Genomic DNA, 16,821 nt, shown 5'->3' with positions numbered 1-16,821 from the left:
AAGTCATTGAGAAGGAAGTAGCCCCCTTTAACCAGACAGGTGAGAGTTAGAATCTCAATATCAATCATTGTATCACTGACTACACCATACACAGAGAATCACCTTCCTCTGAACAGCCGGTACTTTCATTCCTCCATGTCTTTCCATCAGTCACTTTCACAGAAGCTGCAAAGACAGAGGGTTTAGGGTATTGATATTTTGCATCCGATATGTAATAGCAACTCAGCCCATTCACCCGGCTATGTTACAACTGCAGCTGTTAACACTGCATAGGACAGGATGAAGTACCAGCAACTTAATCACTACAACTGCCAGACTCTGCCAAGACCAGCTCCCCATCAAGGTCAGCGACTGAAATCCAGAGCCTGTTCCACTTCCCAACTCAGAAGTCCGCTCGAACGTGAGCTTGATGCGATCGCTGTTTAAGATCGTCAGGGTGGCCCTACTAACTCAGATGGTAGCCCAGACTTTGAAAGAGGAAAGAAATTGGAGGGAATTGCAACAAGACACAAAGAAAAATCTGATGTTTTCTTCCCCAATTCCCCTCTCCTCCACAAAGCTGGAGTTGGAAGAGTACAGCTGCCCTCCCACAACTCACTCAAAGAGCTGTTCATGTGACAATACTCTCATTAAAACCTCCAACTCATTGGCTCATAACTTCCAAGCTTCCGGGAGTCATAACTGGGGAGTACCCCAAAGATGCCCTCGAGAAACCCCCCCCACCACCCCCAGAAGTCCCCACGTAAGGATTGCCTGGGAAGTTCAAACTCCTACTGGGCAATTGCCCTGCAAAGGGAACCATCTGAAAGTACAATTTCAACCCCAAACTTCAGATGGTTCCGATTGTCTTACAGTATTCGTTACTCAGGAAAAATGAGAAGAATTAAAACCAGTTCTGCCTCCTGGGTATAATACTGACACCCCACGGGACTCCCCCGACACCCCCACAGGACTCTCCCCTGAAGACCTGACACCCACTGACCACCCCACCCCCAACCAACTGACCCCAGCCTCCCACCAACCAACCATGCAACCCCACCCTCTGACCACCCGACTCCCCCCCACTCTCAACCCAACCCCCATCTTCCCACCAACCACCCAACCAATACACCCCCAACCGACCACCCAGTTCCCCACACACTGACCACCCAACCCCCCACTCCCCAGCTGACCACCCAACCTCCACCTCCCCAATGACCATCTGACCGCGCCCCCCCCCACCCCACACTGATGACACACACTGACCACCCGACACCCACCCCCACTGACAACCAAATGCCCACCAGGGTGGGGGGCACTGGCCATCTCCACTGACCACCCATCCCCCAACCCCTCCATTGACCACCCCAACCCCCGCTGACTGAGTCGGAAGGTTGGGCGAGAAAGGATTGTCTGGATTCTGAGGTAAGGAACTAGGAGCGAACTGGCGGTCTTACTCCAATTGCCACTCCGTGGATATTCAGGCCATTAAAAAGACGGGGCAAGGTTGGGGAAGAGGTGGACAGGGGCGGACATGATTTTTGCGGGGTGATAAAGGTAGTTTTTATTTGAAAGTATTGCAGGAGCAGAAAGTACCTGCAGAGAAGGAAACATTGACACTTGCATCCTCAGTATTCATGTACACCTTAGATAATGGGCAGTTTGAACGAGCGAGTTCCCTTCAGCTACCATTCAATACTGTTTGGGCAGCGACCTGTAAATGCAATGGGATAGATTGTTAAACAACCAATTCAACGGTCTGTCTCACATCTGGCCCCAATGACAAAATGGAAGCAAAAATGGGGCAGAGATACAAACAGGCTGTTGACTCACTAACACCAGTTTGACACCATCGCAGTCAAGACCTGACTCAATGTGTAGAAGCAAGGAAGTATCTTAAAAAAAGAAAAGTTGTTGCAATTCTTTCGCACCTTTCGCAACCACCTGATGCCCCAAAGTGATTTACAAGCCAATTAAGTACTTTTATTTGAAGCGTAGTCACTGTTGTAGTGTAGGAAACACAGCAGCCAATTTGTGCACAGTAAGCTCCCACAAACAGCAACGTGATGATGCCCAGATAATCTGCTTTTTTAGTGATGTCGATTGAGGGATAAATATCAGCCATGACATCGGGGATAACTCCCCTCCTCTTTGAAACAGTGCCATGGGATTTTTTAGGTCCGCCAGTGCAGGCAGATGGGGCATGCATTTAGCATCTGACCTGAAAGACAGCACATCCAACAGTGCAGCACTCCCTCAGCACTGCACTGGACTTTTGTGCTCAAGGCCTGGAACGGGACTTAGACCCTCAACTTTCTAGCTCAGATGGGGAGGCAGTGGCATAGTGCTGTTGTCACTGACTAGTATTCCAGAGAGCCAGGGTAATGCTCTGGGGACCTGGGTTCAAATCCCGCCACAGCAAATTCAAATTTACCAAAAATCTAATGATGTCCATGAAACCATTGTCGATTGTCAGGAACAACCCATCTGGTTCACTAATGTCCTTTAGGGAAGGAAATCTGCCGTCCTTACCTGGTCTGGCCTACATGTGACTCCAGGCCCACCACAACAATGTGGTTGACTCTTAAATGCCCTCTGAACAAGGACAATTAGGGATGGGCAATAAAATGGTGGCCTAGCCAGTGATGCCCAGATCCCATGAACAAATAAAAAAGAGAGGTTCCACCCACTGAGCCACTGAGCCACAGATGACCTCTTGTGCCAGCTTCCAAATGTGTGACCACTACCATCTAGAAGGGCAAGGGCAGCAGATAGATGGGAACATCACCACCTGGAAGCTCCCCTCCAAGTCACTCACCATCCTGATTTGGAAATATATCACCGTTCCATCACTGTCGCTGGGTCAAAATCCTGGAACTCCCTCCCTAACAGCACTGTGGGTGTACCTACACCACATGGACTGCAGCCACTCAAGAAGGCAGCTCACCACCACCTTCTCAAGGGCAATTAGGGATGGGCAATAAGTGCTGGCCCAGCCAAATTTAGGCACAGAGTCAAACTCCTTCTACTCTCCAACAGCCACAGCCTTAAAATAAAGCCCCCCCCTTACTGTAGCTCTACCGCAAGGTGTCAGCTGTGGCTCAGTTAATAGCACTATTTCCCACTGACATGGTTGTAAACTCAAGTCCCACTGTAGCACATAATCTAGATTGCTGCAGCCAGTGCAGTATGGAGGGAGCGCTGCACTGTCAGAGGTATCACACATCGGATGAGGTAAAGAAGAAAAGGGGGATTATTCCACCATGTATCTTGCACACTATTCCTCTGCCACACTGGAGGCTTAGGTGGTCAATCGGTGCTCAGATAACCGCATGGCCACATGTCTTAGTCAGCAAGTGTCCAAAACAAGCAGAGCGCCAATCCGATTCTGTCCACATCAGACAGTCCCATTCACACCAGCAAGAAACCCCCGAAAAGAAATCAGGAGGTCAAATGTCCGCCTCGCTTAACAGAATAAATTCACAGATAAGCTTCAGCCCTAAGCAAACACAACACACATGGCAAAAAGTAAAAATAAACTCGCAATGGAAGGAAATGACTGTGAAGTCCTTTTTCGAAAAAGCCTTCTATCAACAGGAAGGGGCCAGATAGAACGTCCCTGACTGAGAGCGGTCAGATGGAACTGAGGACAGGTCAGCAGCTGCTGCGCCTGTTTGTAGATTCCCCCCACTGTCATCAGCAGGAGGTCAGTTCAGAGCTAAAATCATACATTTCATCCCTCTCGAGGCTGCCTGTCTCCTGTGGAGATGATGGGCAGGAACATAGCTCTCATTTTGTGCACCTTCAAAGTCCCTCCTCGGTGATAATTGTGAACTGGTGAAGGCTGATTAACAACAAAAAAACTACTGCGGATGCTGGAAATCCAAAACAAAAACAGAATTACCTGGAAAAACTCAGCAGGTCTGGCAGCATCGGCGGAGAAGAAAAGAGTTAAGGCTGATTAACAGTCTGACATGAACATCTCAATACCAGTCAATAGCCAGTTAAGTTGAACCTGATCGTACCTTTGTGATGGTGATTTTGAAATGGTTTGGTATGTTCTTCCAGATATTTTATGAATAAAGTATATTTTTCCAAAAAAAAAGTTAGTTCTACTCGGTGGGAGGGTTTGATTGGAGCCATGCAATCAAGTGAGTGGCCCATGGACACAAGGAGCCTGCAGGATATAAGCACAGGGTTCAGAGCCTGAGTGGGGTTTGAACCCTCTACCTCCTGCCTCTGACGTCACCACTGAGCCCAGACACAGAGAATGCTGCAGCCTGACTATACTGTTGAACCATAGTGGAATAGACAGGTGAATTATACCAGGTCCCCTTTAAAAACCTCTCCTCCGCATGAGATTCCTGATCAGCTTTTCTCCCCTACTGTCATGACCACGGATCCTATCCCCAAATTATTTATGGACATATTAAACTTTTAACTAACACGTGTTTTTTTTAAAAAGGGCATACAAGCTGGCTGAGACTGTAAGGTAACTTGCTGGAAAATTCCTATGTGGATAACTTGACCAACTAGCTCAGAGAGAATGAAGTTTCGTACCTAAAAGGTCTGACATGGCCTACTTCAGACAGAGGCAGTTCAAAGGAAAATATACAATCAAACTGAACCGTAATCTCCTGTGGTAGCAGAGATTATTCCCATCTCAGCCAAAACCACATCCCGTTGAGTTATATTCTGAACATGAACTGAGTTGAAACAAAAGCCGATCTGGGTAAAAGAAGTGTTTGTTTTCCCCTTCCAGGAATACACAAGGAAAGGGGTTTTCAAAAAATCCAACTGCAGCCCTAGTTGTGTGTGCTAGACTGGTGTTTTATTCTGGTGTGAAGGTCATAGCTGAAGAACACTAACTGGGTATCCCTGTGCTTGCAGGTAAAAAAAAATTTCTCTCTGATTGCTGGAAACAAGTCATAAGTCAACAAAGCCACAGTCGAAAAGGAAATGAGATAACTCCTTTCAGCTAACATGCAAAACCAAGAATCTCCAAAACCAACTGCTCAGCTACCAAAGTCAGCATCATTGGAATCGTCCCAAATTAACTTTCAACCTCTACTCCACAATGGACTGATTTATACATCTCTTTTAACTTGTATTTTTGGACTCAATTTCTCATTTCTAATCTGTGTGTGTGTGTGTGCTGCATTTTTATTATTTTTTCTCGCGTTTAGTAACTAATAAACTCACTCTTTCTTTGACTCAAGACAGCCTGGTTAAATTGGCTCCTTTTACAACATTTGGACTGGAAAAGGTATCCACGAGGGAAGGGATCCTTTTTATGCACTTTGGCAAGAAGAAGGGAGGAGCTGAATATTATTTAAATAGAGAAAGACTGCACAAGGCTGCAACACAGAGGGATTTGGGAGGTCCTTGTGCATGAATCCCAAAAAAGCTAACATACAAGTTCAACAGGTAATAGGGGAGGCAAAAGGAATGTTGGCCTTTATTTCAAAGGGAATGGAGTATAAAAATAGGGAAGTCTTGCTAAAAATATACAAGGCGCTAGTTAGACCACAGCTAGAATACTGTGAACAATTTTGGTCCCCATATCTAAGGGAAGATATACTGGCACTGGAGGCAGTCCAGAGAAGGCTCACTAGGTCGATCCTGGGTATAGAGGGATTTTCTTATGAAGAGAGGTTGAGCAGGTTGGGCCTGTACTCAATGGAATATAGAAGAATGAGAGGCGGTCTTGCTGAAACATAAGATTCTTAGGGGGTTTGACAGGGTAGATGCTGAGAGGTTGTTTCCCCTTGTGGGAGAGTCTAGGACCAGAGGGTATAATCTCAGAGTAAGGGGTCGCCCATTTAAAACAGTGATGAGGAGGATAGTGAATCTGTGGAATTCTTTACCATTGAGGGCTGTAGAGGCTGGGTTGTTAAGTGTATTCAAGGCTGAGATAGACAGATTTTTCATCAGTATGGGGAAAAGGCAGGAAAGTGGAGTTGAGGATCATCAAGTCAGCCATGATCTCATTGAATGGCGGAGCAGGCTCGATGGACCGAATGGCCTACTTCTGTTCCTATGTCTTATGGTCTTAAATTCATCTTGTTGCGACCAACTGAGGGGGTTGAGTAAAGAAAGGGAGCCAGTTCACCCCTCCTCACCCCGGGAGCATAACAATTTGGGGGAACCTCGCCCAGGGACCGGTGGTAATACTAGTCTCCCAAAACCTGAGATGATTAATGTTGGCAATGATTGGGCAATCTCCAGTGTAGTCTGTGACAGCAGACTACATGGAATATTTGACATTTTCCTTGATTTGTATTTCCTGTCCTTGTCTGGTGGGTCACAAAGCTTGAGTACGCCATCCAGACACATAGCGGCTGCAATTTCTCCTCGATGATAGCACATCAAAATCCTGTTTCACACTCCATCCAATTTTCTTTTCTATCAACTGGGTGTAAACAGGCTGCTGATTTGCTATTGTCCTATTCACACTATCGTCAAAATCAATTTCCAGTCACTGGATAGTAAGCAGAGTGGCAATCAAAACAGCACCTCCAGCACCATGTGATGGTCCTCTCTGCAGACTTAACTGTGATAGAAACAGGAATAGAATGATAGTTTGGTTACAGCACAGAAGGAAGCCATCCAGCCCATCATGTCTGTGCTAGCCTCCGAAGGAGGAAGTCTAGTGTCATTCCCCTGGATTTTCCCTGTAGCCATGAACCTTTTTTACTTTGCATACAATGATCCAATTGTCTTTTGGAAACCTTGATTGACCCTGTCTACACCACATTCTCACCCTCACCACGTGCTGCGTCAAAAAGTTTTTCCTCATGTCTCCATTGCTTCTTTTGCCAATTATCTTAAATCTGTGCCCTCTGGTTCTCGATCCTTCCACCAATGGGAACAGTTTCTCCCTATCTATTCTGTGCAGACCTCTCATGATCTTGGATGCCTCTATCAAATCTTCTCTCAACCTTCTCTTCTCCAAAGAGAACAGTCCTGACTTCTCCAATCTATTGATGTAACTGTAGTTCCTCATCCCTGGAACCATTCTCATGAATCTTTCCTGCACTCTTTCATATGCCTTCACATCCTTCCTAAAATGTGGTGCCCAGAACTGGATGTAATACTCCAGTTGAGGCTGAGCCAATGTTTTATGCATGTCTAACATAACTTCCTTTCTTTGGTACTCTTTGCCTCTATTGATAAAGCCCAAGATACCATAAAAGTTTTATCACTCTCTCAATCTATGCTGCCACCATTGATACTTTGTGCACATATACACCCAGGTCCCTCTGCTCCTGCACCCCCTTAAGAATTGTACCTTTTATTTTATATTGTCTCTCTGTATTCTTCCTGCCAAAATGAATCACTTTTCACTTCCCTGCATTAAATTTCATCTGCCACTTGTCTGCCCATTCCACCAACTTGTCTATGTCCTTTTGAAGTTCCACATATCCTCCTTATGGTTCTCAATACTTCCAAGCTTTGTATCAGCTGCAAATTTTGAAGTTATGCCCTATACACGAAGGTCTAGGACATTAATATATATCAGGAAGAATAGGGGTCCTAACACTGACATCTGGCAAACTCCATTATAAAACCTTCCTCCAATCCGAAAAATATCCATTAAGCACTCCTCTATGTTTTTGCCACTGATACAATTTTGTGTCCATGTTGCTGCTGTCCCTTTTATTCCATGACCTCTAACTTTGCTCACAAGTCTGTTGTGTGGCACCTTATCAAATTCATTTTGAAAGTCCATGTACACCACATCAGCAGCATTACCCTCATCAACCCTCTCTGTTGCCTCATCACAAAATTCAAACAGGTCAGTTAAACACAATTTGCCCTTAACAAATCTTTGCTGGCTTTCTTTAATTAAGCCGCATTTGTCCAAGTGACTATTAGTTTTGTCACGAATTATCTTTTCTAAAAGCTTCCCCTCCACTAAGATTAAACTGACTGGCCTGCAGTTGCTTGGCTTATCTTTATACTCTTTTTTGAGCAAGAGTGTAGCATATGCAGTTCTCCACTTCTCTGACACCACCCAGAGTCTAAGAAAGGTTGGACAATTATGGCTAGTGCCTCCGCAATTTCCACTTTCACGTTCCTCAGTGTCCTTGGATACATCTCATCCAGTCCTGGTGCCTTGTCATCTTTAAGTACAGACAGCCAACCCAATACCTCTTCCTCATCAATCTTAAACCCTTCAAGTGTCTGAACTGCCTCCTCTTTCATCATGACCTGGGCAGTATCTCATTTCTTGATAAAGACAGATGCAAAGTATTCATTTAGTACCTCAGTCATGCCCCCTGCCTCCATGTGTAAATTCCATTTTGGTCCCTAATTGGCCGCATTCTTCCTTTTATCACCATTTTACTACTTATATGCCTTAAAAGAGTTTTGGATTCCTTTTATGCCAGTCATTTCTCATACTCGCTTTTTCAATAGCCCGTTCTGCCCCTCCAGCCTGTTCCACTAATAGCTTCACAAGCCCACAAGATTCAAATGACTTCAGAAGATAGACAATCTCCAAAACCAAAGGAGCCCAATTTATTTTCTCTGAATCTTTCAAATGAGTGATTAATAATGCTCCACAGGAGATTAACATCAACATGTGATGTAGTTACTGCTTCAATTACCCTTTCCTTAGTTTACAATATGCATTTTACAAATTAGCACCCAAGACATAGCAAATGTACAATTAACTCAATATCTGCTGCAATTGATTAAAAAAAAATAACTTGTTTTTATATCGTGCCTTTCATGCCCTCAGGATGTCCTGAAACACTTCCCAGATAATGAAGTATTTTTGAAGTGTAGTCGCTGCTGTAATGTAGGAAATGTGGCAGCCAATTCGTGCACAGCAAGCGCCCACAGACAGCAATGAGGAAATGACCAGAGAATCTGTTTTAGTGATTTTGGTTCAGGGATAAATATTGGCCAGGACACTAGGGACAATGCCACCGCTCTTCTTCAAAATCCTCAGGATCTTAAATGTCCACCTAAGACATCAGATAAGGCCTCAATTCAGAGTCGCATCCACAAAACAGCACCTCCGACAGTGCAGCACTCCCTCAGTACTGCACTGAGGCATCAGCCTAGAATTTTGTACTCAAGACTAGGTTTTAGCAGAAAAACGGTTGATGAACAATGGCAGACATTTAAGAAAATAGCTCATGACTCACAACAAAGATATATCCCAGTGAGGAAGAAGGATTCAAGGAAGGGGACAAACCAACCATGGTTAACCGAGGAAGTTAAGGATAGTATCAAATTAAAAGAAAAGGCATACAATGTGACAATAGTGGTAAAACCAGAGGATTGGGAAAGTTTTAAAAGCCAACAAAAGATGAGCAAAAAAAAGAGAGAAAATAAACTTTGAGGGTAAACTAGCAAGTAATATAAAAACAGATAGTGAGACCTTCTTTAAAGATATAAAAATGAAGAGAGAAACCAAAGTGAACATAGGCCCCTTACATAATGAGGCTGGGGAAATAATAATGGGGAACCAGGGAATGGCAGAGGAGTTGAATAAGTACTTTGCTTCAATCTTCATGGTAGAAGACACTAATAGCATTCCAAAAATACTAAGTAATCAAGGGGCAAAGCAGGGGTGGGGGGGGGAGGAAATAAATATAATAACTATCATTAGAGAAAAAGTACTAGGGAAACTAAGGGGGCTAAAGGCTGATATGTCCCTTGGACCTGATGGGTTGCATCCCAGGACCTTAAAGGAAGTAGCTACAGAGATATTGGATGCATTGGTAGTAATCTTCCAAGAATCCTTAGATTCTGGAAAAGTCCCAGAGGATTGGAAAACTGCCAATGTAACACACCCTTATTCAAAAATGGAGGGAGACAAAAAACAGGTAACTATAGGCCAGTTAGCTTAACATCTGTCATTGGGAAAATGTTAGAGTCTATCATAAAGGCTGTAATAGCAGAGCATTTAGAAATACATAATAAAATCAAGCCGATTCAGCATGGCTCCATGAAGGGGAAATCATGCTTGATTAATTTATTAGAATTCTTTGAGCAGGTAACTAGCAGGATAGATAAAGGGGAACCAGTAGGTGTAATATATTTGGATTTCCAAAAGCTGTTCGATAAGGTGCCGCACATAAGGCTACTTAATAAGAAATGAGCCCATGGTGTTGAGGGTAGTATATTAGCATGGATAGAGGATTGGCTAACTAATAGAGGACAGAGAGTTGGGATAAAGGGAGAATTTTCAGGATGGCAACCTGTAACTAATGGAGTGCCACAGGGATCAGTGCTGGGGCCACAATTACTTATAATATATATTATGCCTTGAATGAGAGAAGTGAATGTACTATTGCCAAAGTTGTGGATGATATAAAAATAGGTGGGAAGACAAGTGGTGAGGATGACACAAGGAGCCTTCAGAGGGATATAGACAGGTTAAGTGAGTGGGCAAAAAAGTAGCAGATGGAATATAATGTAGGAAAATGTGAGGTTATGCACTTTGGCAGGAAGAATAGAGGAGCTGAATATTATTTAAATGGAGAAAGACTGCAGAAAGCTGCAGCACAGAGGGATTTGGGGGTCCTTGTGCATGAATCCCAAAAAGCTAACATACAAGTTCAACAGGTAATAGGGAAGGCAAATGGAATGTTGGCCTTTATTTCAAAGGGAAGGGAGTATAAAAATAGGGAAATCTTGCTAAAACTATACAAAGCACTAGTTAGACCACACCTAGAATGCTGTTTTGATCCCCTTATCTGAGGAAAGATACAATGGCATTGGAGGCAGTCCAGAGAAGGTTCACTAGGTTGATCCCAGGTATAGAGGGATTTTCTTATGAGGAGAGGTTGAGTAGGTTGAGCCTGTACTCATTGAAGTTTAGAAGAATGAGAGGCGACCTTTTTGAAACATATAAGATTCTTTGGGGGCTTGACAGGGTAGATGCTGAGAGGTTGTTTCCCCTTGTGGGAGAGTCCAGGACCAGAGGACATAATCTCAGGGTAAGGGGGCGCCCACTTAAACAGAGATGAGAAGGAATTTCTTCTCTCTGAGGGTAGTGAATCTGTGGAATTCTTTACCACAGAGGGCTGTAGAGGCTGAGTTGTTAAGTATATTGAAGTCTGAGATAGACAGATTTTTAATCAGTAAGGGAATCAAGGGTTATGGGAAAAGGCAGGAAAGTGGAGTTGAGGATTATCAGATCAGCCATGATCTCATTGAATGGCGGAGCAGACTCGATGGGCCGAATGGCCTAGTTCTGCTCCTACGTCTTATGGAGTGGGACTTGAGACTATGGTCCTCAGAAAAAAGAGTGCTAGCACTGACTTATGGTTGATAATATAAACTCGTCAATGCAACTCACAAAGAGCTACTTCCATGTGAATTACGGAAGCCGCCAACAGATTCTCCGGCTCAGATCCTGCCCGAGCGGCAAGTGGAAAGATGTCAAGGTACAGAGAACATGGCATTGTGAATCAGCGTCACACAGATCACCTGAAACTGCTGTTAAACATCCAATTGTCAATTGATGAGGTTTTAAACCACCTGCACTGGTGGATGTAAAAGATCCCATGGCATTATTTTGAAGAGAAAGGGAATTATCCCCAGTGTACTAGCCAATATTTCCTCAAACATCATCATAAAAACAGATTGTTTTGTCATTATCACGTCGCTGTTCACTGTGCGCAAAATTAGATGCCACATTTCCTATCTTCACAGAATCACAGAACTTTAATGACACAGAAGGAGGCCATCTGGCCCATCATGTCTGCACAAGCTCTCCAAAGGAGCATTATGACCTAGTGCCATTGCCCTGCCTTTTCCCCGCACCCCTGCACATTGTTTCTATTCAAATAATCATCTAATGTCCTCTTGAATGCCTCGATTGAACCTGCCTCCACCACACTTCCAGGCAGCGCATTCCAGACCCAAACCGCTCGCTGTGTGAAAAAGCTTTTTCTCACGTCACATGTGCTGCTTTGGCAAAACACTTTAAATCTGTGACCGCTCGTTCTTGATCCATTTTACGAGTGGGGACAGCTTCTCCCCGTCTACTCCGTCCAGCACCCTCATGATTTTGAGCCTCTCTATCAAATCTCCTCTTGGCCTTCCTGTCTCCGAGGAGAACAGCCCCAACCTCTCCAGTCTGTACTCATTGCTGAAGTTTCTCACCCCTGGGACCATTGTGGTAAACCTCTTCTGCACTCTCTCCAATGCGTTCGCATCTTACAACAGCAACCACGCTTCAGAAAGGAAAGGAAGCAAATCCTGCGCCCTGGGTCCCACTGTCATGTGGGACGTCCTGCCCCCATGTGCCCAGAGTTCAGCGGGTCGAGAATTGGCCTGTTCAGTCACATGAAGACCCTGGGCAGAAACCCAGGATCCTGAGTAGTCGTCATCCTCGCATCAAGGAACAGCCAATGGCAACACTTCAAAAAGCACTTCATTGGCTATAAAGCACTTTGACTCATCCAGTGGTGATATCAGGCGCTATACAAATACAAACCTTACTTTTAAGGGAAGGCTGAAAACTTCTCCACTGCAAAATCCAAAGCTGAACATTTTTCTAAAACTAGGGAATCAAATCAAATTAGGCCTAGAGGAGCTGTTACACTTGCAAATGGTTGTGAGCGTATCTACCTCTTACTCTTAACTATAAAGAAACTTTCTCAGTAAACACACAAATCTTTTTTTTTAAAATATGCTTCTGGAAATGTTCAAGCAATAACTGGCACAGTTTTCCTACCAGATAGTTTCTGCATCCTGGGCTATCCCTGGAATCAGTGCAAGTTCCCTGTCGAGGTGAATCCACAATGCAGGTGAGGTCTGACTATCTCAGCCTCCCAGTGACCTTCAATCAGATGAGGAGAGAATTGTAAAGTTTAGAGCATTTTTACAATGACAGGAAAGTGGAAAATAAACTCGCAGCCAACCCTCCCCCTTGGAATAAAACACACGTTAAGCATTTCAAATGATTATTGTGTTTCACTCAGACGCTTTGCCAGGCTGCATTTTTCTTGAGAGAATGGTTTTCCATTTCAAATTTGTTTTGCAAAGTAAAAAAATCAAACTTTTGCACAGGCCTGTGAGGTGGCTTCCGACTCAATGGCTTGAGGCCTGAGTCTCTCAATCTGTGGCGGGACGTGAGAGAAGGGAGCCTTTGTTCAGAGTCTTCGACTGTCCTGGGTTTCAGAACTTGGCAAACGCAATCCCCTCGACGGCTGAGGTTTCCTGGGATGATTTCACAGCTTCTCAAATATCTGCTGTTTCACCCAGTCTGCTGTGATACTTTGCGGATTTGTTCATTGCAAGGCACCTTTTAACAAGTTACCCGAAAACTTTGCAATTTATTACGCGGGTCAGTCAGAAGTAACAGATAACTGTTTCCTTTTATGCTCGAATGGTGAGAGAACTGTGGAGGTTAATGGATGTTTCAAGTTAGGAGTAAATTTACACTTTTTTCTCTTTCTCCTACTCCTCCTTTCATTTGTGAAAATGCTGTGACTCCTGTAGTCACAGACAATAATGTCTGGTAGTTAAAGTCTATCTGCATTCAGAAATTGAAGTTGTAAAAGTCCTACAGCATTGGAGGTCATTCAGCCTGTACTGGGTCTTTGGAAGGGCTTTCCATCATGTCCCACTCCTCTGTTCTTTCCCTTTAGCCATTCAAATTTTTTCATTTTTAGTATTTATTCCAATTTCCATTTGAGAGTTATTGTTAAATCTGCTTCACCCACCCTTTTCAGGCAGCGCCTTCCAGATCATAAGCGTAAAAAAGGCTCATCTCCCATCCTCCTCTTTAGCCAATCAACTTTTTAATTATGCGAAAGCTCTTGTGTGCAAATCTAAATGGTTAATCTAGAATAACCTGCCAAGCAACATCGTCAAAAGGTATCAGAAGACATTAGGATGGCAAGCAGTGAGCATTGGAATGCTGGGAGAAACTTGCCGTTACCTCCAATATTTTACTGGTATTTGCGTTCAGTGTAAAAACAGCGAAACATTTACCTGCTCGCAGGCTTGGAAAATCCTGCCTTAGCTGTGGGGAGAATTTGGGAGACTGCCCATGGGGCTTCTCGATAGCGAAAGGGCCCAGGTATGGCCACTATAACTGTAACACTGCAAAAATCCTGACCCTAGCTGCAGGGGGTCCTCACGATCACAGATCCAGGACAGTTTGCAAACAACTGGCTCTGGCTCTTTGCAAATTGATGATTTTTCTTTTTCACAGCTGGAACGTTCAGAGAGCAGAAAGCTCATTTCCACCCACACACAGAGATTGAGGAATGTGAGAAGGGAGCAGTGGTAGACTAAACTATTGCCAGGGAAATCCTCAAGTGAAGGAATAATAATTCTGGTAGGGGAAAAAAAAAACTTTAAAAACGGATTGCAGCAATTAATTTAAGACTTTAAGATGCATTTTTATTTAATTGTGCAAAGTAAAATTTCATATCCAGGATTTACAGTCATAGGAGCACAAAAGGAGGTTATCCAGCCCATCATGTTCATGATTTGTCACTACAGTTAAGAGAGAAATTCTAACCAGCCAGAACGAGAAACAAATTCGTTAATTGCAATGGCTGTAACAGTAATTTTAACCTTTTCCCTCTTACTGTGGGGCACGAAACACGAGGTGACTCCTAAGCAGGGCTCAGATTTTCTGTCTGCTTTTTAAAAAAACATGAATCTTTCTTACAATGCAGGTGCAAGTTTTGAAATCGGCTGCCTAACCCGAGTGAATTCATTTGAGTGGTCTCATCTACAAAAGCACTCTCTGTTGGTTTTTAAAAAAAATTTCCTGTACATTATAAAGCATGTAATTAAATGTTTAAATGAATGTCACAGAATAATACAGCCCAGAAAGAGGCTATTCAGCCCTTCATGTCTATGCTGGCTCTTTGAAAGAGCTAGCGAGTACAGGGTTCAAACCACACTTGGTTTAAGAGAGGGAGTTGGCAGTGCCTATGGAAGCTGTACCTTTAACAAGAGCTGATTGAGGGAGAAGAGGGAAAAAGCACCTCACGTTAATTGCGACGGTGAGAGAATACAGTTCGTGGGGAAGTAATTCTGCCCCAACTGCACGGTTTACGCAAAGGGCTCAGTCAGTTTGGATTCCAAGGCTAGTGTCACGTTACTAAACCCGACTACCTTAACCAGCAGCAGGTTTGGAAAGACCACGGATTAACAAACCGAGCCTCCAGAACCTCGTCAAAAGTGGCTTTAGTAACCGATGGAATGCTAAACAATTGTTGAAGGCCATAATGACAAAATAACACAATGAGAGAGGCGGGGGGACACACACACACATTTCAACCCAGCAAATATCACAAGGGAAAAACCATTTATCTCCTGGTCTCTAAAGCACTTCAGACAAAAACAGGTCCCTTTCACAGGCTCATCATTCCCTATATTCAGTGCAACAGTTAGTTTCACTAAAAACAGATTATCTAATCAGTTACTGCATTGCTGCATTTCCTCCATTACAATAGTGGCTACACTTCAAAAGTACTTCATTGGCTGTAAAGTGCTTTGGGCCTTGGTTATTTATAACACTTGAGATTTAATACTTTTAAGGACTTTGAGCCAATCTTTCTCCCCTCAAAGACACAGCGGGCAGCAGGCTATTTAACTGTGAGAGCATCACAGCTGGGGCAGACCTGTAGTGAAGTGTACACTGTAGAGCAGGAGATCTGATGGGAGATATCTGGTCTTCACACAAGGTCAAAGCGGGATACAATCTTTTTTCTTTAAATTTACGTTCTTTATAAATAGTTGATAGATATAAATAGAATATATTAAATTCAAAACAAATACATAAATATTTTAGACACTTTGGGAATCTTTGGGATAACTGCAGACTTGCAAGGAGGGTGTGTTGTACATCTCAGATTGTATAAATATATAGATATTTACACAGATTAAAAGGGAACTTGCAGTCCAGCATGAATAAATTATAAGCTTCTTTATAAAGTAAAGCGCTGAGAATGTTCCTGGTGGAGAGTCCAATGGACATTAAATAATAAATGATTAAAAAGGTCTTTGTGGAATGGTTGTATTTTTTCTTTGCTCCTTCACTGTGAGTCAGATCCATCACTGATCCCTATGGAGTTCCCTGGATTAGGATTTTTCATCCTGACTGAGCTGTGTGTAAAAAATCCACAAATTAGTCTTCATTTTGTCATTCCAACCTTTAACAACGTTGATCCCCTGGACACAAGGGAGAGGCAGACACTAGAGCCATGGAGACGATGTGGCGAGGAACCAGGAGGCTGATCCTTGCCAGCAGAGGATTGAGTTAGGAGGAATTTCGGGGTCCAGTTTCTTGGAAGGCTGTGCCTGACAATGATTGAGAGGTGGAATTTCAGCAAAACTTAAGAAAGCAAAAATTACAATATTACTTCAATTCAGAACTCGACAGCAGGGAAAACAGGGAAGACAAATTTACAACACCAACTTGCATTTATTTGGTGCCTTAATTGTTAAAATGAAGTCCTAAAGAGCTTCAGAGAAGCATTAATCGGACAAAAATGAACCTGAAGTGAGAGGAGGAACAATGAGGTGTTGTGGCACTCAGCATAGCCAACATGTTGGGTTTAAGAAGAGACTTTAAGGAAGAAGCACAAATGAAACAGTAGAGTGATATCAGGAGGAATTCAAGAGGGTGGATGGCTGAGGATGGGGAGGAGAGGAAGGTGCACAATAGACTTGAGCTGGAGGAAAGGAGAGAATTCAGTCCGGAGAAGATGAAGATATTGAGGGAGGGGAGACCATGAAGGAATTTAAATAGGAGGGTGAGAATTTTTAATTTGAGGCTTTGGAGGAACCAGTGTAGGTCAGCAAGCAGGACAGGAAATGGACAAGTTTTGGAGAGGTGTAAAAAGAATT

At 43.6% G+C, this 16,821-nt stretch overlaps 1 protein-coding gene and 1 long non-coding RNA gene across 2 annotated transcripts in view; one reads left to right on the top strand and one right to left on the bottom strand.

Annotated features, from left to right (window-relative positions):
• The window catches only part of LOC144671358 (uncharacterized), a 399,896-nt gene that overhangs the window by 24,778 nt on the left and 358,297 nt on the right, over nt 1–16,821 (top strand). The gene's annotated exons all lie outside the window — the stretch shown is intronic.
• Nucleotides 14,337–16,821, bottom strand: part of LOC144691036 (uncharacterized) — a 32,921-nt gene continuing 30,436 nt past the window's right edge. Inside the window, exon 5 of the mRNA XM_078559048.1 lies at nt 14,337–16,077. Coding sequence (XP_078415174.1) covers nt 16,054–16,077 — 24 coding nt within the window. The 3' untranslated portion in view covers nt 14,337–16,053. The remainder of the gene's footprint in view (nt 16,078–16,821) is intronic.

Source organism: Cetorhinus maximus, chromosome 2, assembly GCF_964194155.1.
Source record: "Cetorhinus maximus chromosome 2, sCetMax3.hap1.1, whole genome shotgun sequence".
NCBI classification, from domain to species: Eukaryota; Metazoa; Chordata; class Chondrichthyes; order Lamniformes; family Cetorhinidae; genus Cetorhinus; species Cetorhinus maximus.
This window is presented reverse-complemented; position numbering and strand designations above follow the sequence as displayed.